General features: G+C 45.3%; 3 protein-coding genes across 3 annotated transcripts in view; 1 reads left to right on the plus strand and 2 right to left on the minus strand.

Annotated features, from left to right (window-relative positions):
- LOC310823918 (tripartite motif-containing protein 16-like) overlaps positions 1-3,895 on the plus strand; it is a gene marked incomplete at its 5' end in the record, with an annotated part of 7,382 nt that extends 3,487 nt beyond the window's left edge. Inside the window, 2 exons of the mRNA XM_083696859.1 lie at positions 1,805-1,864; positions 3,292-3,895. Coding sequence (XP_083552985.1) covers positions 1,805-1,864; positions 3,292-3,842 — 611 coding nt within the window. The 3' untranslated portion in view covers positions 3,843-3,895. The remainder of the gene's footprint in view (positions 1-1,804; positions 1,865-3,291) is intronic.
- Positions 1-22,500, minus strand: part of LOC310823898 (uncharacterized protein) — a 117,444-nt gene that overhangs the window by 52,081 nt on the left and 42,863 nt on the right. The gene's annotated exons all lie outside the window — the stretch shown is intronic.
- LOC310823937 (tripartite motif-containing protein 16-like) overlaps positions 14,275-22,500 on the minus strand; it is an 11,221-nt gene continuing 2,995 nt past the window's right edge. The window contains exons 5-6 of the mRNA XM_083696877.1: positions 16,143-16,208; positions 14,275-14,842 (exon numbers count right to left, since the gene is read on the minus strand). Coding sequence (XP_083553003.1) covers positions 14,289-14,842; positions 16,143-16,208 — 620 coding nt within the window. The 3' untranslated portion in view covers positions 14,275-14,288. The remainder of the gene's footprint in view (positions 14,843-16,142; positions 16,209-22,500) is intronic.

Here is a 22,500-nt window from a genome sequence, read left to right on the forward strand (position 1 = left end):
CATCCAACCAACAACAGACCTTAACCCCTAACCCTGACCCCTAACCCAATTACTAAACCTTCAATGAAAACATCCAACCAACAACAGACCCTAACCCTGACCCCTAACCCAAATACTAAACCGTCAATGAAAACATCCAACCAACAACAGACCCTAACCCTGACCCCTAACCCAAATACTAAACCGTCAATGAAAACATCCAACCAACAACAGACCCTAACCCTGACCCCTAACCCAAATACTAAACCGTCAATGAAAACATCCAACCAACAACAGACCCTAACCCTGACCCCTAACCCAAATACTAAACCCTCAATGAAAACATCCAACCAACAACAGACCTTAACCCCTAACCCTGACCCCTAACCCAATTACTAAACCATCAATGAAAACATCCAACCAACAACAGACCCTAACCCCTAATCCTAACCCCAACCCCAACCCGTAACCCTAACCCTAACCCTAACCCTACTGACGTGCGGCCGCGTTTTCAGGGGTTTCCAAAATGTTTTGATCAATATCTCCGTAATAATTCGGCGTATAAACATGGTTTAAATATCGGTAGACTCTCAGCTTTCGATTCTGCACTCCTGTGACATGCCCTCTCACTCACAGACGGAGCTATGAGCCTCAGAACAGCTTGGTACACACCCTCCCTGCGTAATTGGTGAATTTGGTAGCAGCCTAGCTTGAGTCGCTAAGACACTGCCTTTTACCGTCGGTGATTGGTCGATTCACATGTCCATCTTCTTCGCTACACGTGTTGTCGGCATTGTCGGTATTGACAAACATTTCAGTGACAGTGACAGAGACAGAAAGCAGAGAAGATGTGTTTACAAGGATCCATTAGAAGTCCTTTTTTATATTCTGTCTAGTATTTTATTCATATTGTATACCATTTCTGTGTAGCTCAGGACTTCATAGATGAATTTCAAGCACCAAAACAATTCATCCACATGGGTAAAGGTCTGTTTTCACGTGGGATTTGAAACATTTCTGAAAAACGGATTCGAAATATTCAGGTTTAGGCCTACTTACCTCTTCACACAGTGCTTTTGGGGTAAACATCAAGATACAATCAAGAAAGCTGAGTTTGTACTGAAAATATTGATATGAAACACTTGGGTATTATTTTGTATGGAAGTGCCTTCAAATTGAGAAAGAAAAAATTTATGTAAAAATCAATAAAATACCCCTGGTCCCCAAAGGGTTAACCTGCAAAGTGAGGCCTTCTCTTTTCCCCCCATCAGAACAATGTGGGACCTGTCCATGTTTACAACCCTTGACTGATACATGTCTCTCTCTCTCTCCCTCCCTCTCTCCCTCCCTCCCTCCCTCTCTCTCTCCCTCCCTATCTACCTCTTCTCCCCATCCAATCTCTCTCTCTCTTTCCCTCTTTCTCTGTCTTTTTCTCTCTCTCCCTCTCTCCCTACCTCTCACCCTCCTTCACTCGCTCTCTCCCTCCCTTTCCTCCCTCCCTCCCTCCTCTTGCTCTCCCTCCGTGCCTCTCTCTCCCTTCTTACCTCTCTCTGCTACTCTACCTACCTCTCTCCCTCCCTCCTTTCCCTCCATCTCCCTCCCTCCCTCCTCTCCCTCCCTCCCTCTCTCTCCCTCCCTCCTTCCCTCCTCTCTCTATCCCTCCCTCCTCTCCCTCCCTCCTTTTCTCTCTCCCTCTTTCCCTCCCTCCCTCCTTCTCCCTATCTCCCCCTCCCTCCCTCCCTCTACCCCTACCTCCACTCTCTCCCCCTCCCTCCCTCTCCTCCCTTCCTCCCTCCCTTTCTCCCTCCCTCCCTCCCGCCTGTAGTGAATGGAGTGGATGTTTTCCTGCCACCAGAGCCCAAGACCAGAGCCCAGTTCTTCCAATGTGAGTGTGTTTCTCCTGAAGTAGCTGACAGTCACTCTCTCTCTTTATCTCTCCCTCCCTCCCTCTCTCCGTTCCTCCCTCCCTCCCTCCCTCCCTCCATTGATCCTCTCCACAAACCCTGAGACACAACTAGAGATCTCTAGGAGAGGGAGAGACTCATCAAAGACAGCCTACATATCTGACTCTCCCACCCTCTCTCTCTCTCCCTCTCTCTGCCCCTCTCTCTCTCTCCCTCTTTCTCTCCCTCTCTCTCTCTCTCCCTCCATCCCTCTCTCTTTTTATCTTCTTCTGTCCCCCTCTCTCTTCCTCCTTTCTCTCTCTCTCTCCCTCTCTCTTTCTTTCCTCTCTCTCTCTCTCTCTCTCCCTCTCTCTCTCTCCCTCCATCCCTCTCTCTCTTTCTCTTCCTCTGTCCCCTCTCTCTCTCTCTTTCTCCTCACTCTCTCTCTCTCTCCACTCTCTCTCTCTCCCTCCCTCCCTCTCTTTCTCTCCCCTCTCTCTCTCCCTCTCTCTTTCTCTCCCCTCTCTCTCTCTCCCTCTCTCTCTCTCTCTTCCTCCGTCCCACTCTCTCCCCCCTCTCCTTTCTCCCCTCTCTCTCTCTCTCTCCCTCCCTCCCTCTCTTTCTCTTCCTCCTCTCTCTCTCTCTCTTTCTCTCCCCTCTCTCTCTCCCTCTCTCTTTCTCTCCCCTCTCTCTCTCTCCCTCTCTCTCTCTCTCTTCCTCTGTCCCACTCTCTCCCCCCTCTCCTCTCTCCCCTCTCTCTCTCTCTCTCTTTCTCTTTCTCTCTCCTCTCTCTCTCTCCCCTCTCTCTCTCCCTCTCTCTTTCTCTCCCCTCTCTCTCTCTCCCTCTCTCTCTCTCTCTTCCTCCGTCCCACTCTCTCCCCCCTCTCCTCTCTCCCCTCTCTCTCTCTCCTCTCTCTCTCTCTCTCCCTCCTTCCCTCTCTCTATTCCTCCGTCCCCCTCTCTGTTCCTTCTCTCTGTCTCTCCCTCTCTTTTTCTCTCTCCTCTCTCTCAATCCCTCTCTCTCTCTCTCTGACTCTTCTCTCCTCTCTCTCCCACTCTCTCTCTCTCCCTCCCTCCCTCTCTCTTTCTGTTCCTCCTCTCTCTCTCTCTCTCCCTCTTTCTCTCTCCTCTCTCTCTCTCTCTCTCTCTCCATCCCTCTCTCTCTTTCTCTTCCTCTGTCCCCCTCTCTCCCCTCTCTCTCTCTCCCTCTCTCTCTTTCCCTCTCTCTCTTTCTCCGTCCCTCTCTCTCTTTCTCTTCCTCTGTCCCCCTCTCTCTCTCTCACCCTCTCTTTCCATCCCTTTCTCTCTTTCTCTTCCTCTGTCCCCCTCTCTCTTCCTCCTCTTTCTCTCTCTCCTCTCTCTCTCTCTCTCTCTCTCCCTCTCTCTTTTTCTCTTCCTCCCTCCCTTCCTCCCTCTGCTCTTCTCCCAGATGCCTGTGAGCTCACACTGGACCCAAACACAGCACACAGATACCTCTCTCTGTCTGAGGAGAACAGAAAGGTGACATGTGGGAGTGAGAAGCAGCCGTATCCTGATCACCCAGAGAGATTTGACTCCTGGTCACAGGTGCTGTGTAGAGAGGGTCTGACTGGGCGCCGTTACTGGGAGGTAGAGAGGAGTGGGGGAGGGGCTCATATAGGAGTGACATATAAAGGAATCAGCAGGAGAGGATGGGGTGATGACTGTGGGTTGGGATACAATGACAAGTCCTGGAGACTGTTCTGCTCTGTTAACAGTTACTCCGCCTGGCACAATAATAAGAAGACTGTCATACCTGTCCCCTCCTCTGGCTCCCACAGAGTAGGAGTGTATCTGGACTGGCCGGCCGGCACTCTGTCCTTCTACAGCGTCTCCTCTGACACACGGACCCTCCTGCACACATTCCACTCCACATTCACTGAGCCCCTCTACCCAGGGTTTTATCTTTGGGACGGCTGTTCAGTGACCCTGTGTAAACTAGTCTCAGGGAGATCACACTGAACACCAAAGGCTCAAAGATGACGGATCATAACATGATGCTGTTGGATAGTGGTGTGTTTTCACTGAGATGTTGGATGTTCAGATGTTCCCTCTCCCAGTGTGTAGGGTGTAGGATTGTTGTGTGTAGTTATATTATTTTTTACTATATATATATATATATATATATATATATATATATATATATATATATTATATTAAATTAAATGAAATGCATCTGATAGTAAAATAGACTGCAATAGAGTGACAAAAAATAGAAGCTTACATGTTTTTTTGTTTTTTTGATGGAAAAGCATCTGACAATCCAGATGAATGATTAGATGATCAAATCAGACTGATGATGAACTCTGAGAATAACACAGGAGAGAGTGTCTGTATGTATATAAGAGTTGGTTAGATTGGGTGTTTGTGTTGTGATGCTGGATCACGTTGCTGTGTGTAAGATAGCAGGGAGTGGATGTGAAGACAGCTCTCCTTCTCTGTCAGTACAACATGGACATGTTCTATAATTCACTTTCCATAGATTCCTTCACCTGTCTCTCTATCCAACGTACATGTTGTTCCTTATCCTATGTGTGTGTGTGTGTGTGTGTGTGTGTGTGTGTGTGTGTGTGTGTGTGTGTGTGTGTGTGTGTGTGTGTGTGTGTGTGTGTGTGTATATAAGAGTTGGTTAGATTGGGTGTTTGAGTTGTGTCACCGAGGGTGAGTCTAGTACGTCCTTTCCCCGGCCTGAACACCATTCCCAACGTTCCCCAGTTAAACACGGCAGGATCGGCCCGAGGTTCGAGAGCAACCTTGGTGAATCACCACGACACGGCAAGAGAAAGAGAAAAAGCTTAGCAGCCGGGGGCCCGACCTGACGAGGGACACCGCGGCTGAGGATGTTCCTGAAACACATTTTATCTTTGAACTATCCTTCAAATAGGTGCAACTGCATAACTGCTTATGAATGATAAGTTGATTCAAATAGGTGTTAACTGCATTACTGCTTATGAATGATAAGTTGATTCAAATGTGTGTAACTGATTAATGATAAGTTGATTCAAATGTGTGTAACTGATAAGTTGATTTAAATGTGTGAAACTGAAATGATAAGTTGATTCAAATGTGTGTAACTGATTAATGATAAGTTGATTCAAAAGTGTGTAACTGAAATGATAAGTTGATTCAAAAGAGTGTAACTGATTGATGATAAGTTGAGTCAAATATATATAATTGGTTAATGATAAATGAGTTCAAATATGTGCAAAAGGCAAAACTGAATAAGAGAAATTATAAGGGTAGTGTATGACTCCGGGTCAACACATCTGGTTGGACCTTGTAGTGATAACGGTTTAACTGATACTGAAGTAGGCAACCAAATGCATTAATGTTTGCCTGTATAATTCTTACTCAGAAATGATTACTGAAGTAGGCCACCATACTAATGTTTAACTGTATAATTCATGTGTGCTAATGATAATTGTATACCATATGTACTAAATGTTAACTTTGAGAAAGGCCTAGATTAGTATGTTACAAAAATAGAATATAATTGCACAATAAGAAGTGGCCTTGAGTCCATGTTTGAGCAGGAGAGTAATAAGTATGTCTAGTAGACATAACAACAGGTGCCCTTAGGCCCATGACTAAGCATGGGTGCGAACTCAGGGTGATGTAATGAATGAGATAGAATTCTAGGCTTGACTGAGATCTAGATTGAATTCAATGCCTGACAAAATGAACTAGATAAGAAAGGGTGGGGGTAACAAAAAGCCCCATTGCAAGATTATAAAAAGAGCTCCCTGGAGCAGTACAACGGTCATTCCCCGCTGCGGAGCGTAACACCTGGAGGCCCAGAGCAGGACTGAGTGTGTTGAAGATTACCCCGGAGTGGAAACTGGAGTTTTTCATACTCTAGCACCCGAGCAGAATCTCCGTGACCGGAGCTCACACTCTGATTAAATTCTGACTTCAGGACTCGCCACACTAGTACAACGGAGGACCTTGGCGGACCTTTGTTTGTATAACAACAGCTCTGGCGGACAGAGGAACCGGCTTCGCTCTGATCAATTGACACTGGGGCTTCTCTAAATTTCATTGTAATGCTGCAATGTTTTAAGCCATCATTAAAGAATTTAACCTGCATTTAAAAGAACAGTTTTCTCAAATGTAATTCTTAATTATTATTACTATTATTATTCTTATTATTCTTATTATTCTTATTATTCTTATTATTATATATATATATATATATATTTTTTTTTTTTTTTCATTTTTAGTCATTCCATCCCTCATAAGCCTTTTGACCTCCTCCTGGTAACATAAAATATTATAGACTACTGTGCATAATACATCTTAGGATCTGAAGGGTTATAACTGGCCCCTTATTACCTCCTTTGGATAAAGGGTAAAACCCTTTATCCGCAACCACACCAACTGGCACTCATATCAGATTAGAGCGGTCGTTAACCATAGAGATTACCCACTTCTGTGTACAGTTTTTAGGATTGGGGTGATTTTTCAGTTCAGCTGAGGTGGGTAGAGGAAGATATGGGGGGAACTATGGGATGTAGACCGTTAACAGCGGAGTGAATCTAATCGACACCAACCTACATAGGACCAGTCAGCATCTGACAGGGTAACACCCCTCAGGCTCAGGATCCATAACCTGTTATCTGAGGGTTGGTCGGGGGTTCTGTACAGAGCCTAAATTCCCGGGAGACAAAGGAGGATTCCACCGTCAAGTGTGAGAACCAATTATGCACTGGGAATTGTGACACTTTTTCCGTACCTCCAAGATCCATTCTCCAAACAAGGATATGTAAGTTCTTGTTTTCTATGTGAAAACCCAAACCATTATATTTTCTATACTTTCTTCTCTTTTTAGTTTCCTTGTTTGTATTTAAATCCTGTTTCAGATGAGTATATAGGTTTCTCAGCCTTGTATTTCCCACTAGTTTTTGTAAAGTTTTATATTGTCAGTGTCTAAACTTATTGTGTTGAGTAATTGATATGAATATGTGTGCCTTGGTTTTGTTGTCTTAAACAAAAACACTACTATGATCCTGAGGGTAACACTGGCTACATTGCATTGAGGATCAAGACGGTTCAACGCAACACCTCTGCTGGCTCCTGGGGTCATTCCAAGACAGTTATTCAGGATGGTCCAACAACCAGAGGAGAATCTTTGTTGGCCTGTGAACAGCTATTTGGTGAGGAGTGCAGGGAGGCGATATCTACAATCAGACATTCAACTGATGAATCTGTGGTCAGAGACAAAATGAGAGTGACTTTCGAGTATCGACAGAAGATGGTCCATGATGAGGATGCATCATCATCAGTCCTGGATGTGTTCCTTCATTTCCTTGATGTGCCTGGATTGGTAAGAAAATCTTTAGCTTTTGTAGCAGTTTCAGTATTTGACCCCACCATTTCCCTTTGTCATCTATACTGAAATCTGTATATCAAAATATTGTCTCCTTGTTTTTAGATTGACCAGGATTTCTCCATGATGTTTGGTGACGAACTGTCTCAGAAATTCCTGGCAAAGTGGTCAACATTCTTCAAGCCAAAAGTCATCGCAGACTGCAAGACTCTTCCACCAAATCAGTACATTGTTGAGCTGCTGTCAGGAACTGAACCTCAACCTGAGGACAACCACGGTCAGTATAGACGGTTTTGTATTTCCAAAAAATATCATTAGTGTTCATTAGTGTCTAATTTCATTCTTTTGTGATGTCTTTAGGATGGGACAGTGATATGTCGTCAATCCTTTTGCTGCTGCATCTGCTCCCTCCGACCTCAAGAGGCCAGAAAAAAACAGCCAAGATCAGTTCAGCTCAAGCAGCCAGCCATCTTGTGAGATATCTTAAGCAAAAGTTAATTTTTAAACCTCAGATGTGCACTTTGAGGTGCAGATTATTTTGGAATTCTGAGACATACATCATCTCATTTTGTTCATTCCATCTGTAAATAAGCTGTGATGAAACGCTTGGTGATAAAAAAAACATGCAAAGAGTTTAATTTTCATATTTACTTTGTCCCTTTTCTGACCTACAGGAAGGAGCCAGTGTGACTACCTTCCTTGAGACTGCTGACACAAAACAACCATTCCTCCTCTGCATCGGTGAGCAAAGGAATGATATCCAACGGTTCTACTTTGTTATCGACCGAAAACCGATACCATGCAAGGCACATACATCAGTGGCAGCTTTTGATGAACTGTTCAAAACTCACTACGTCTTCAGTCTTTCATATGACGAAGCTCTTTGTAATTTCTACACATTTATCCAAACCACAATTTACAACATCGATATCGGAAGAGCAAAGGAGAGCCCACGTGTTAAAGAACTTAGAGCACGACTGCTGCAGCGAGAGGACTGCATTTATAAACAGCCTTCAAGATGTTCACATGTTTTGAATGTAAAGCGCACCACAAAAATTGTTTGGTTCTTTGTCACCATCTAAAATTTCAACATGGTCTATATCCTGGCAAAACGTTACGTTTAAAATGTGGAGAGCTAGGTTGCCCATTATCATGTTGTACTTAAAGTGGCTTCCGAAAGCACCTCAACAAGGTGCATAGTCACAGCATGGATCAAGAGGTTGATACTAATCAGGATGTTGCCACTCAGAAAGAATGTGAGGCGGAATGTTCAAGTGATCGCCCAACTGTGAAGTAACAAGTCAGCTATCTTCAATGTGTGGATCAATTGTTGCACATCTGCAAGCATCAGGTCTCCCTGAAAGTGCTGTCCAAACAATTGTTTGTTCAATGGAAGAAGTCGTTAATGACGTCCAAAGCCAAGCTCGAGTAGCAGTTCTCAAAACGGTTTCTCCTGAAACTAAGAGTTCAGACATTTCTCAAAAAATAGAGCACTGTTTTGATCAATTAGGTAATCCTTTTTCAGAATTAAACACGGGGGCAAAGAGGCATAAATATTACAATGAAAAATGGGAAATTGTTGAACCTAAAGAATATGTCCTTGGGGTGAGACTGGATTTGCGCAGAGATAGAACTACAGGTGTCTACAATCAGGTTCCTGTAACAAACAAGTGCATGTATGTGCCGATTCTGGGTACACTCAAATCCATATTCAAAAACAGCCAAGTAAGAGAGAGCTTTTTACAGGACAAACAAAGTGAAAATGGTATTTACAAACACATCAATGATGGGTCATATTTCCAAAACCATGCCCTGTTCTCACAGCAAAAGCATGCTTTACAGATTCTACTCTATTACGATGATTTTGAAACTGCTAACCCTCTAGGTTCCAAGAAGGTGACACACAACATTGGGGGTGTCTACTTTACTCTAAAACATCTTCCACCCAAGTGTAACTCAGTACTGATGAATGTACATCTTGCAGCTCTATTCTACACTGAAGATCTGAAGACATATGGTTTTGATGTGATACTAAAGCCTCTTATTGATGACCTGAAAATCTTAGAAACCGAAGGAATACAGCTTCCTTGTTTTGAACAACCATTGTTTGGCTCAGTAATTCAAGTAACAGGAGATAATCTGGCTTTAAATAGCTTGTTGGGGTTTGTGGAATCTTTCAGTGCAACATATTTTTGTAGGTTTTGTTTAATGAGTAAGGAAGAAGTGCAATCTGTATTTACTGAGAATCATCCTGGGTTAATTTTCCGTTCCAAAGAGGCTCATACTGAACATTGTAGGGCACTCAATGAAAATCTTGAACTGCGGTCATTATATGGTGTTAAAAAGTCATGTGTGCTCAATTCATTTCCAACTATGCTGTTGATATAATGCATGATTTGCTAGAGGGTGTGGTACAGTATGAACTTAAGCTGGTTTTTGAGTACCTCGTTAAACAGGGCTATGTCTCTTTGAACTCATTGTCAGACAGGATACAGAGCTTTAATTACGGTTACACAGAACATAAAAACAAACCAAGTGGGTTAAAGATGGATGATAAGAGCAAACACCTGGGTCAGAATGCCGTCCAGTCATGGTGTCTTCTGCGCAACACTCCACTTATATTGGGTGATGTCATTGAAAGGGATAACAGTCACTGGAACTTTCTGCTCCTTCTAATACAGATAGTCAATATAGTGTTTTCCTACACCATAACTGATGGGATGATATCTTACTTGAAACATCTGATCTGTGATCACCAACATCTGATCTGTGATCACCATACTCTGTTCAAAGCATTGTTTCTCGACAAGAAGTTGATCCCCAAGCACCATTTGATGATACACTATCCGAGATGCATACAAAAAATTGGCCCTCTTATCCATATGTGGTGCATGCGATTTGAAGCCAAACACAAATTTTTCAAAAGATGTGGTAAAGATTTCAAAAATCTCACCAAATCATTGGTGAAGCAGCATCAGCGCCAACTGGTGTTTCAATTTAAAAATTATTGTTTTAGATTATTTGAATTTGGTCCTACAACATCAAAAACAATCAGCACCTTGCAAGGTGGGGAAGAACTTAGTCAGACATTATATTTAGAAGCATGTTCAAGTGTTTCAAGCAACAACTGGGTCAGAAATGATGGTACTGAGTACCAGGTTGATTTGTTCATATGCACTGGATGTACCGATGATCTCCCTGCTTTCAAAAAGATCTGTGATATTATTATATACGAAGAGCGTGCTTTCATAATAGCCTGTAATGTAGAAACAATGTACTATGATGACCACTTTAATGCCTACTGTATAGAAGACCAAATGGATGAGTTTTCTGTTATCTGCGTGGATGAACTGACTCATTTCAAACCATTTGACAAGCAGTGCTCTAATGAGAATAGTCACAAAGCATACATAGTGCCCTATTCTTATATGTAGAAAAGTTCTCAGTAAATACAGATTGCATTTCTGTCACAAAGTTGTCACAGTGAAGTTGTTACATTATTTTTTATTTTTTATTTTGAATGAATAAGCCTCAAAGTCTGGTACTATTCTGTGATGTACATCATCTAATTTTGTTCATTGCATCTGTAAATAAGATGTGATGAAATGCTTAGTAATAAAACCATGCATATTTACTTTGTACCTTGGCTTACCGACAGAAGGGAGCCAGTGTGACGTGTACATTTAAATTGTCATAGTTTTGTCTGCCATTTATCTGCCATCAAGATCTGGATGATAACAAAATAAAATATGTTTTTTATAAAGCAATCAACTTGTATGTCATTCTTATTTTTAATTGGTTTATCTCCGAATTATTGAAATATTTAAATGTTTTATTTTAATTGTATAGTAGCATATTTTGACTTTATAGTGTTAATGAGGCAACTCCTTTTATAGAAATTCAAATCACACTGAGAGAGTTAATTTCTAACACTAAGCACTGGAGTTGAAAACATGTAACACTGGTAAGTGTTAAGCAGTGTTAAATTTCAACTATAGAAATAGTTGATATTAACTCTATTATAGTGTAAACATGGCAACACTTTCAAAATTGTTAAATTCACTCTGTGGGGAGTGGACCCCTCCGGACACTTTAAATGTGTTGAAATTAACTCTTTTACAGTTAATTTGAGTCTGTCGATTTTGCTGTGTAGTGATTCAACTGCTAGTGATTCAACTACTAGTGATTCAACTACTCGTGATTCGACTACTAGTGATGATTCAACTACTAGTGATTCAACTGCTAGTGATTCAACTACTGATGATTCAACTACTAGTGATGATTCAACTACTAGTGATGATTCAACTGCTAGTGATGATTCAACTACTAGTGATTCAACTGCTAGTGATTCAACTACTAGTGATTCAACTACCAGTGATTCAACTACTAGTGATGATTCAACTACTAGTGATTCAACTACTACTGATGATTCAACTACTAGTGATTCAACTGCTAGTGATGATTCAACTACTAGTGATTCAACTACTAGTGATTCAACTGCTAGTGATTCAACTGCTAGTGATTCAACTACTAGTGATTCAACTACTACTGATGATTCAACTACTAGTGATTCAACTGCTAGTGATGATTCAACTGCTAGTGATTCGACTACTAGTGATTCAACTACTAGTGATTCAACTGCTAGTGATGATTCAACTACTAGTGATTCAACTACTAGTGATTCAACTACTGTCTCCCGGCAGTCAGGCCCTGTACAGGTGCCCCGGACCAACCCTCTGTCTAACAGGTATGGACGTCAGCCTGCAGGGTCTTACCCTGTAAGCTACTTCCTAACAGGTCCTGTGTAGGTTGGTGTCGATTAGACTGACTCCGCTGATAACAGTCTACGTCCCATAGTTCCTCCATTGACTTCCTTTACCCACTTCAGTTGAACTGAAAACTCCCCTGAAAACCGTACACAGAAGTGGGTAACCTCTATGGTTAACGACTGCTCTAATCTTATATGAGTGCAAGTTGGTGTGGTTGCGGAAAGGTGTTTATCGGTAAGTACAATTTACCCAAAGGAGGTAATGATGGGCTAGATATAACCATTCAGATCCTATGATGAAATATGCACAGTAATCTATAACCTTTTATGTCACCAGGAGGAGGTAAAAATACTGTTGATGAATGGAATAGGTCTCAGCTTTTCCTCTAAGTCCGTTCTTCCTCAAAGAAAGATCCACCAGGTCCTCTGTTGCAATCCAATGGCGAGTCCGTTAGTCAGGATTTGATCAGAGTGTGAACTCCGGCCACGGACAACTCTCGGGCACCAGACTATGAGAGCTCCAGTTCCACCCCGGGGTAAGTTATCCAACATGCTCCTTCCTGCTCCGGTTCTAACGCTCCTCAGCGGGGAATGACTGAAGTACTGCTCCGGGGAGCTCTTCTTATACCCTGTTTCTGATCCACAACTTGACATCATCTCTGTTTACAAACAGAGCGGTGTTTAACCCTTTTGGCAGGTAGCTAGAACCATGGCTAAGCTAATCTAGTGGCTAAGTAACTTGCTTCTAATGTAAATAAGGAAGTGCTTTTAGGGAAGTTTCTCTGTCCCTCAACTCTCAGTGTTACAAGACCTCACCAAAACAATACATCCAAACAGTAAAACAGTATAGTAATCATAAATCGAACATAAATCAATACCAGTAAATCACTCTATACTTCACATTGTTACACTTAATCATTCTTATCATTCTCATACTTGATTATGGACACAGTAGTACTTCTTGTTGTGGATTCCCACCACCTGACCTACTTCACCCCGTAGGCCTTACACAATAACCCCTTTTATGCAGTGATAAAACTTTGTATCATCAAAAATAAACTTCAGTAATATAGTATCATACTTCAGTAATCATCCCTGAGTAAGATTTACACAATCAAACATTGGTATTCTTATATTCTTAGTACTTTCATCGGTAGCATGCCGTCATCATAATGAGGCCTAAGCAGACATGTTGACACGGGGTCATACACTCACACTCTAGTTCCTCTTAAGCAGTTATGCAGTTACACATATTTTAATCAACTTATCATTCATAAGCAGTTATGCAGTCACACCTATTTGAATCAACTTATCATTCATAAGCAGTTATGCAGTCGAACCTATTTGAATCAACTTATCATTCATAAGCAGTTATGCAGTTGCACCTATTTGAGGGATAGATGGAAGATAAAATGTGTTTCAGGAACATCCTCAGCCGCGGTGTCCCTCGTCAGGTCGGGCCCCCGGCTGCTAAGCTTTTTCTCTTTCTCTTGCCGTGTCGTGGTGATTCACCAAGGTTGCTCTCAAACCTAGGGCCGATCCTGCCGTGCTTAACTGGGGACCGTTGGGAATGGTGTTCAGGCCGGGGAAAGGCCGTACTAGACACACCCTGGGTGACACAACTCAAACACCCAATCTAACAAACTCTTATATACACACACACACACACACAGCAGAAGGAACAACATGTACGTTGGATAGATAGACAGGTGAAGGAATCTATGGAAAGTGAATTACAGAACATGTCCATGTTGTACTGACAGAGAAGGAGAGCTGTCTTCACATCCACTCCCTGCTATCTTACACACAGCAACGTAATCCAGCATCACAACTCAAACACCCAATCTAACCAACTCTTATATACATACAGACACTCTCTCCTGTGTTATTCTCAGAGTTCATCATCAGTCTGATTTGATCATCTAATCATTCATCTGGATTGTCAGATGCATTTCCATCAAAAAAACTAAACAACATGTAAGCTTCTATTTTTTGTCACTCTATTGCAGTCTATTTTACTATCAGATGCATTTTATTTAATATATATGTGACATGTGACATAATATATATGACATTTAATATATATGTGACATAATATATATAGTGTGTAGGATTGTTGTGTGTAGTTATATTATGTTTTACTATATATATATATATATATATAGTAAAACATAATATAACTACACACAACAATCCTACACACTACACCCTACACACTAGGAGAGGGAACATCTGTACATCCAACATCTCAGTGAAAACACACCACTATCCAACTGCATCGTGTTCTGATCCGTCATCTTTGAGCCTTTGGTGTTCAGTGTGATCTCCCTGAGACTAGTTTACACAGGGTCACTGAACAGTCATAGTACCCAACCCAAAACCCTGGATAGAGGGGCTCAGTGAATGTGGAGTGGAATGTGTGCAGGAGGGTCCGTGTGTCAGAGGAGACGCTGTAGAAGGACAGAGTGCCGGCCGGCCAGTCCAGATACACTCCTACTCTGTGGGAGCCAGAGGAGGGGACAGGTATGACAGTCTTCTTATTATTGTGCCAGGCGGAGTAACTGTCATCAGAGCAGAACAGTCTCCAGGACTTGTCATTGTTTCCCAACATACTGTCATTACCCCATCCTCTCCTGCTGATTCCTTTATATGTCACTCCTATATGAGCCCCTCCCCCACTCCACTCTACCTCCCAGTAACGGCGCCCAGTCAGACCCTCTCTACACAGCACCTGTGCATGGCGCTCAAATCTCTCTGGGTGATCAGGATACGGCTGCTTCTCTCTCCCCCGTGTCACCTTTCTGTTCTCCTCAGACAGAGAGAGGTCTCTGTGTGCTGTGTTTGGGTCCAGTGTGAGCTCACAGGCATCTGGGAGAAGAGCAGAGGGAGGAAGGGAGGGAGGGAGAAAGAGAGAGAGAGGAGAGAGAGAGAGGGGGACGGAGGAAGAGAAAGAGAGAGAGTGATGGAGGGAGAGAGAGAGAGGAGAGAGAAAGAGAGAGAGAGGAGAGGGGAGAGAGAGAGAGAGAGAGAGAGGGGGAGAGAGAGAGAGAAAGAGAGGAGAGAGAGAAAAAGAGGAGAGAGAGAGAGAAAGAGGAGGAAGAGAGAGGGGGACAGAGGAAGAGAAAGAGAGAAAGGGATGGAGGGAGAGAGAGAGAAGAGAGAGAGGGAGAGAGAGAGGGAGAATAAGAGAGAGAGGAGGAAGAGAGAGGGGGACGGAGGAAGAGAAAGAGAGAGAGAGAGAGAGAGAGAGAGGGGAGAGAGGAGAGGGGGGAGAGAGTGGGACAGAGGAAGAGAGAGAGGGACGGAGGAAGAGAGAGAGAGAGGAGAGAGAGAGAGAGGGGAGAGAGGAGAGGGGGGAGAGAGTGGGACAGAGGAAGAGAGAGAGAGAGAGGGAGAGAGAGAGGGGAGAGAGAGAGATAGAGAGAAGGAACAGAGAGGGGGATGGAGGAAGAGAAAGAGAGAGGGATGGAGGGAGGGAGAGAGAGAGAGGAGAGAGAAAGAGAGAGGGAGAGAGAGAGGAGGAAGATAGAGAGAGACGGAGGAAGAGAAAGAGAGAGAGGGAGGGAGGGAGAGAGAGAGAGAGGAGAGAGAGAGAGAGAGTGAGGAGAGAGAGAGAGAGAGGAGGAAGATAGAGAGAGAGAGACGGAGGAAGAGAAAGAGAGAGAGGAGGAAGATAGAGAGAGACGGAGGAAGAGAAAGAGAGAGAGGGAGGGAAGGAGAGAGAGAGGAGAGAGAGAGAGAGAGAGAGAGGGGACGGAGGAAGAGAAAGAGAGAGAGGGATGGAGGGAGAGAGAGAGGGATGGAGGGAGAGAGAGAGAGGAGAAAGAAAGAGAGAGGGAGAGAGAGAGAGAGAAAGGAGGAAGAGAGAGGGGGACGGAGGAAGATAAAAAGAGAGAGGGATGGAGGGAGAGAGAGAGAGAGGGAGAGAGAGAGAGGAGAGAGAAAGAGAGAGAGAGAGGGGGGAGAGAGAGGGAGAGTCAGATATGTAGGCTGTCTTTGATGAGTCTCTCCCTCTCCTAGAGATCTCTAGTTGTGTCTCAGGGTTTGTGGAGAGGATCAATGGAGGGAGGGAGGGAGGGAGGGAGAGGAGGGAAGAACAGAGAGAGGGAGGGAGGGAGAGATAAAGAGAGAGAGAAACTGTCAGCTACTTCAGGAGAAACACACTCACATTGGAAGAACTGGTCCTGGGCTCTGGTCTTGGGCTCTGGTGGCAGGAAAACATCCACTCCATTCACTACAGACGGGAGGGAGGGAGGGAGGGAGAGAGAGAGGAAGAAAGAGGAAGGGAGGAGAGGGAGGGAGAGAGAGAGAGAGAGAGAGAGGGGAGGTAGGGGTAGAGGGAGGGAGAAAGGGAGAGGGAGGGAGGGAAAGAGGGAGAGAGAAAAGGAGGGAGGGAGGGAGGGAGGGATAGAGAGAGGAGGGAGGGAGAGAGAGAGAGGGAGGGAGGGAGAGGAGGGAGGGAGAAAGAGGGAGGGATAGAGGGAGGATGGAGGGAGGGAGAGAGGAAGAAATGAGGGAGGCAGAGAGGGAGGGATAGAGGGAGGGGGGGAGAGAGGGAGAAAGAGGGAGAGAGGGAGGGAGGGAGAGAGGGAGGGGGGGATAGAGGGGGGAAGGAGGGAGGGAGGGAGGGATAGAGGGAGGAAGGAGGGAGGCAAGAGGGAGAAAGAGTTAAGGAGAGGATAGAGGGTGAGAGGGATGAAGGAGGGAGGGAGAGAGGGAGATAGAGGAGGGAGGGAGGGAGCGAGAGAGGGAGAGGAGGAATCGAGGGAGGGAGAGTAGGAGAGAGAGGGAGGGAGGGAGAGAGAAGAGGGAGGGAGGGAGGGTGGAAGGGAGAGAGGGACGGAGAAAGTGGGAGGGAGAGGATAGAGGGAGAGAGGGAGGGATGGAGAGAGGGATTGATAGAGGGAGGGAGGGATGGAGGGTGAGAGGGAGAGAGAGGAGGGTGGGAGGGAGAGAGAAAGAGGGAGGAGGGAGGGAGGGAGAGCATAGAGGGAGGGAGAGGATAGAGGGAGGGAAAGAAGGAGAGATAGAGAGAGGGATAGAGGGAGATAGGGAGATAGGTAGGGAGAGGGGGGGGAGAGAGGGAGAGGATTGAGGGAGAGAGAGAGGAGGGATGAAGGAAGAGAGGGAGGAGGGATAGAGGGAGGGAGGAAGAGAGGGAGAGGAGGGATAGAGGGAGGGAGAAAGAGAGAGGGAGAAGATAGAGGGAAAAAGAGGATAGAGGGAGGGAGAGAGGGAAGGAAAGAGGGAGGGAGGGATGCAGGTCGGGAGGTATAGAGGAAGGGAGGGAGTGAGGGGGGGAAAGGAAGGATAGAGGGAGAGAGGGAGGGAGAGAGGGAAAAAGGAGGTAGGAAGAGAGGGAGGGAGAGTAGTAGAGAGAGGTAGGGAGGGAGAGAGAGGCACGGAGGGAGAGCAAGAGGAGGGAGGGAGGGAGAAAAGAGAGGGGAGTGAAAGAAAGAGAGAGAGAGAAAGAGTGAGGGAGGGAGAGAGGGAGGGAGGGAGAGAGAGAGGGAAAGAGGGAGAAAGAGGGAGGGAGAGAGGAAGGGAGGGAGTGATAGAGGGTGGGAGGGAGGAATGGAGAGGAAGGATAGAGGGATGAAGGAGGGAGGGAGAGAGGGAGAGAGAGGAGGGAGGGAGGCAGAGAGGGAGGGAGAGGAGGGAGAGAGAAAAAGAAATAGGGAGGGAGAGAGGCAAGGATAGAGGGAGGAAGGAGGGAGGGAGAGAGGGAGAGATAGAGGGATTGATAGAGGGAGGAAGGAGAGAGGGAGAGAGAGGTGGGAGTGAGGGAGAAAGAGAGGGAGGGAGAGGAAGGAGGGAGGGAGGGAGAGAGGGAGGGAGAAAGAGGGAGGGAGAGGATAGAGGGAAGGATAGAGGGAGGGAGGGAAGGAGGGGGGGAAGGAGGGAGGGAGGGAGAGAATGAGAGAGAGGAGGGAGGGAGGCAGAGAAGGAGGTATAGAGGGAGGGAGAGAGAGGAGAGAGGGAGGCAAAGATGGAGGGAGAGGAGGGAGAGAGGGAGAGAGATAGGGAGGGAGAGAGGGGCAGGGAGGGAGGGAGGGAGAGGATTGAGGGAGAGAGGGAGGGATAGAGGGAGGAAGGAGGGAGGGAGAAGCAGAGAGGGAGGGACAGGAGGGAGAGAGGGGGTGAGGGAGGGAGGGAGAGGATTGAGGGAGAGAGGGAGAGAGAGTAGGGAGGGAGGAAAAGAGGGATAGAGGGAGGGATAGTGGGAAGGATAGAGGGAGGAAGAAGGGAGGGAGGGAGAGGTGGGAGGGAGGGAGAGATAGAGGGATTGATAGAGGGAGGGATGGATGGTGAGAGGGAGAGAGAGGAAGGAGGGAGAGAGAAAGAGGGAGGGAGAGGATAGAGGGAGGGATAGAGGGAGGGAAGGAGGGAGAAAGAGGAGGGAGGGAGGCAAAGAGGGAGGGAGAGAGGGAGAGGAGGGAAGGAGGGAGGGATAGAGGGAGGGAGAGAGAAAGGGAGAGAGGTGGGGGAGGGAGGGAGGGAGAGGATGGAGGGAGAGAGGTAGGTAGAGTAGCAGAGAGAGGTAGGGAGGGAGAGAGAGGCACGGAGAGCAAGAGGAGGGAGGGAGGGAGGAAAGGGAGGGAAAGAGAGAGAAAGAGGGAAGGAGGGAGAGAGTGTGGTAGGGAGGGAGAGAGGGAGGGAGGGAGAAAGGGAGGGAGGGAGAGGGAGAGAGGGGGGTAGGGAGGGAGAGAGAAAAAAAGACAGAGAAAGAGGGAAAGAGAGAGAGAGAGATTGGATGGAGAGAAGAGGTAGGGAGGGAGGGAGGGAGAGAGGGAGGGAGGGAGGGAGGGGGGGAGAGAGGGAGAGAGGGAGGGAGAGAGAGAGAGACAAAGAGAGAGAGAGACATGTATCAGTCAAGGGTTGTAAACATGGACAGGTCCCACATTGTTCTGATGGGGGGGGAAAGAGAAGGCCTCACTTTGCAGGTTAACCCTTTGGGGACCAGGGGTATTTTCTCCATTTTTACATACATTTATTCTTTCTCAATTTGAAGTCACTTCCATACAAAATAATACCCAAGTGTTTCATATCAATATTTTCAGTACAAACTCAGCTTTCTTGATTGTGATAGATGTTTACCCCAACAGCACTGTGTGAAGAGGTAAGTAGGCCTAAACCTGAACATTTCGAATCCGTTTTTCAGAAATGTTTCAAATCCCATGTGAAAACATACCTTTACCCATGTGGATGAATTGTTTTGGTGCTTGAAATTCATTCATGAAGTCCTGAGCTACACAGAAATGGCATACAATATGAATAAAATACTAGACAGAATATAAAAAAGGACTTCTAATGGATCCTTGTAAACACATCTTCTCTGCTTTCTGTCTCTGTCACTGTCACTGAAATGTTTGTCAATACCGACAATGCCGACGTCACGTGTAGCGAAGAAGATGGACGTGCGAATTGACCAATCAACGACGGTAAAAGGCAGTGTCTGAGCGACTCAAGCTAGGCTGCTTCCAAATTCACCAATTACGCAGGGAGGGCCTGTACCAAGCTGTTCCTAGGTTAATAGCTCCGTCTGTAAGTGAGAGGGCATGTCACAGGAGGGCTCAGGGGATATTTAAACCATGTTTCTACGCCGGATTATCACTGAGATATTGATCAAAACATTTTGGAAACCCCTGAAAACGCAGCTGCGCGTTTGAGGTCCCGAAAGGGTTAAATAAGTAGGATTAAGGTTGCGGGTTGGGGTTCGGGTTAGGATTGGGGGTTAGGGTCTGTTGTTGGTTAGGGTTAGGGGTTTGGGGTTTGGGTCTGTTGTTGGTTGGATGTTTTCATTGATGGTTTAGTATTTCCATTAGGGTTAGGGGGTTAGAGTTTAGGGTCTGTTGTTGTTTGGATGTTTTCATTGATGGTTTAGTATTTGATAGAATAGATGTTGAATTTTATGCGACTTTAAATGTCCGACTGATGGGGAAATGGAAAGTCATAAAAAGAGGCTTTACCAAGAGGAGGGGAGACAATAGGATTTGCACCCCCTGGGGGAGTACAAAGGTTGGAGTGACCTGGGTCTGCGACGACCATTTAGTCTAAAAGCCCACAAAATGAAATCTAACGTGTTGCAGAGAACCGGTGGATCGACCTTGTTTACAAGAACATTGACCTCCGCGGTGAAACGTGGTTCTTGTCTACAAGAACATTGGCTGAGAATACCCACACTGTGTCTTCTCGTCGCGGCCTGCGCACCCTCTCACTCACCACTCTTTCTTCCTCTGTCTTAACCGCCCTACCCTCTGTTGAATCTTTCTCTCTTCTATCCACTGACGCAGCTTCCTCCACCCTCCTGTCCTCTCTTTCCTCATCCGTCGACTCTCTCTGTCCACAGATATCAAGGCCGGCACCATCCTCTCCACGCGCTCCCTGGCTGTCTGAAACCCTGCAAGCTTGATGATCTAGACCCTTATCTCTCTCTCCTCCTCAACTACACCTCATCTGCATCAGCTGGTAAAGCCTTATACTACCATCCCAAAATTCACACCTCTGTCTCTGACCCAAGAAAACTGTTCTCCACATTTTCCTCACTCCTCAACCCTCCTCCTCCCGCTCCTCCCTCCTCTCTGTCTGCCGATGACTTTGTCACCTATTTTGAAAAGAAGGTTGATGACATTAGCAGCTCCTTCCCTCTACCTCTCACCAACAATGCTACCTCTCCTCCCAAACCCACTGTGCAACACCCAGTCTCTGGTTTATCAGATTTCTCCCCCTCTCGCCTGAGGATGTTCAAAAACTGGTCACATCCAAGCGGGCAACCCCAACCCCAAGACCTCTTTCACCCCTGCTAACTCGCTGTACAAGTTCTCTCCTGCTAATGAAATCAATTTTAAAAAATTAATAAAAATAGCCTACTGGCATTACAACTGCCAATGGCCCCTGGTGTGAGCATTGATTACTTTGTCTAATGATGACTGTTGGAAAGATGATTCACTTACTTAAACAAATGTATTTTTGTAAGTCGCTTTGGATAAAGGCGTATGCTAAATGCCATGAATGTAATTTGTAAAAGACGGATCCGTTTTCTATTGGGACTAAGTGGATTAGGGCGGGACTTGGACCTGAGGAGGGAAAAACCCAGTGATTGGTTGGACATTTAGGGAGGGGGCTTTGTGATTGGATATGGACCCTGTTGTGTTTGTTTGCTAAGTTACAGATATTATTTACTGTACTTCTCTGTCTATTAGTTTTCTCCTGATCACCATTCTATTACTAATATATAATGTCAATCATATACAAGGAACAGGGAAGAACAGTAGATCCACATTTTTTGTGACACAATCTTGATAATATTATTATTATTATTGACAGTTAGACACACACACCCACACACATGCAAGAGTTTACATACACTTATAAAGAACATGTATGTCATGGCAGTCTTGAGTCACAAAAAAATTGATTTTTCATGAAGTTTGGTTCTTTTTATGAATTTATGAAAATGTGACAAAATCTGCTGGGTCAAAAATATACATACAGCACCTTGAATTATCAATTTTTGGTGATGTAGAAAGTTGTGTCAATCAAATTTGCTTTGTGGCATGGCCTCTTAACTTGTTATGAGTGATTATGATTGACTACAGCTGGTGAATTATTTCAGCCCATTTAAATAAGACTTGTTTGATACACTCATTACACTCAGCCAAAAACGCTACAATGGGAAAATCTAAGGAGCTCAGCACGGTCTGAAAAAGCGCATCATTGACATGAAAAAGTCAGGAAAGTCACTTGGAGCGATTTCAAAGCAGCTGCAGGTCCCAAGATCAACTGTGCAAACAATTGTTTGTAAGTATAAAATGCATGGCACAGTTGTGTCACTGCCACGATCAGGAAGAAAACGCAAGCTATCACCTGCTGCTGAGAGAAAATTGATCAGGATGGTCAAGAGTCAACCAAGAACCACCAAAAAGCAGGTCTGCCATGAATTAGAAGCGGCTGGAACACAGGTGTCAGTGTCCACAGTCAAGCGTGTTTTACATCGCAATGGGCTGAGAGGCTGCCGTGCAAGAAGGAAGCCGTTGCTCCAGAAGCGGCACCTTAAGGCTTGACTGAAGTTTGCTGCTGATCACATGGACAAAGAAAAGGCCTTCTGGAGGAAAGTTCTGTGGTCAGATGAAACAAAAATTGAGCTATTTGGCCACAATGACCAGAAATAAGTTTGGAGGAGAGAAGGTGAGGCCTTTCACCCCAAGAACACCATACCTACCGTCAAGCATGGTGGTGGTAGTATTATGCTCTGGGCCTGTTTTGCTGCCAGTGGAACTGGTGCTTTACAGAAAGTAAAGGGAATAATGAAGAAGGAGGATTACCTCAAAATTATTCAGGAAAACCTAAAACCAGAAGGTTGGGTCTTGGACGTAGTTGGGTGTTCCAACAGGACAATGACCCCAAACACACATCAAACGTGGTAAAGGAATGGCTAAATCAGGCTAGAATTAAGGTCTTAGAATGGCCTTCACAAAGTCCTGACTTAAACCCCATTGAGAACATGTGGAGTGTGCTGAAGAAAC

This window comes from Argentina silus (assembly GCF_951799395.1).
Source record: "Argentina silus genome assembly, chromosome: Y".
NCBI lineage: Eukaryota > Metazoa > Chordata > Actinopteri > Argentiniformes > Argentinidae > Argentina > Argentina silus.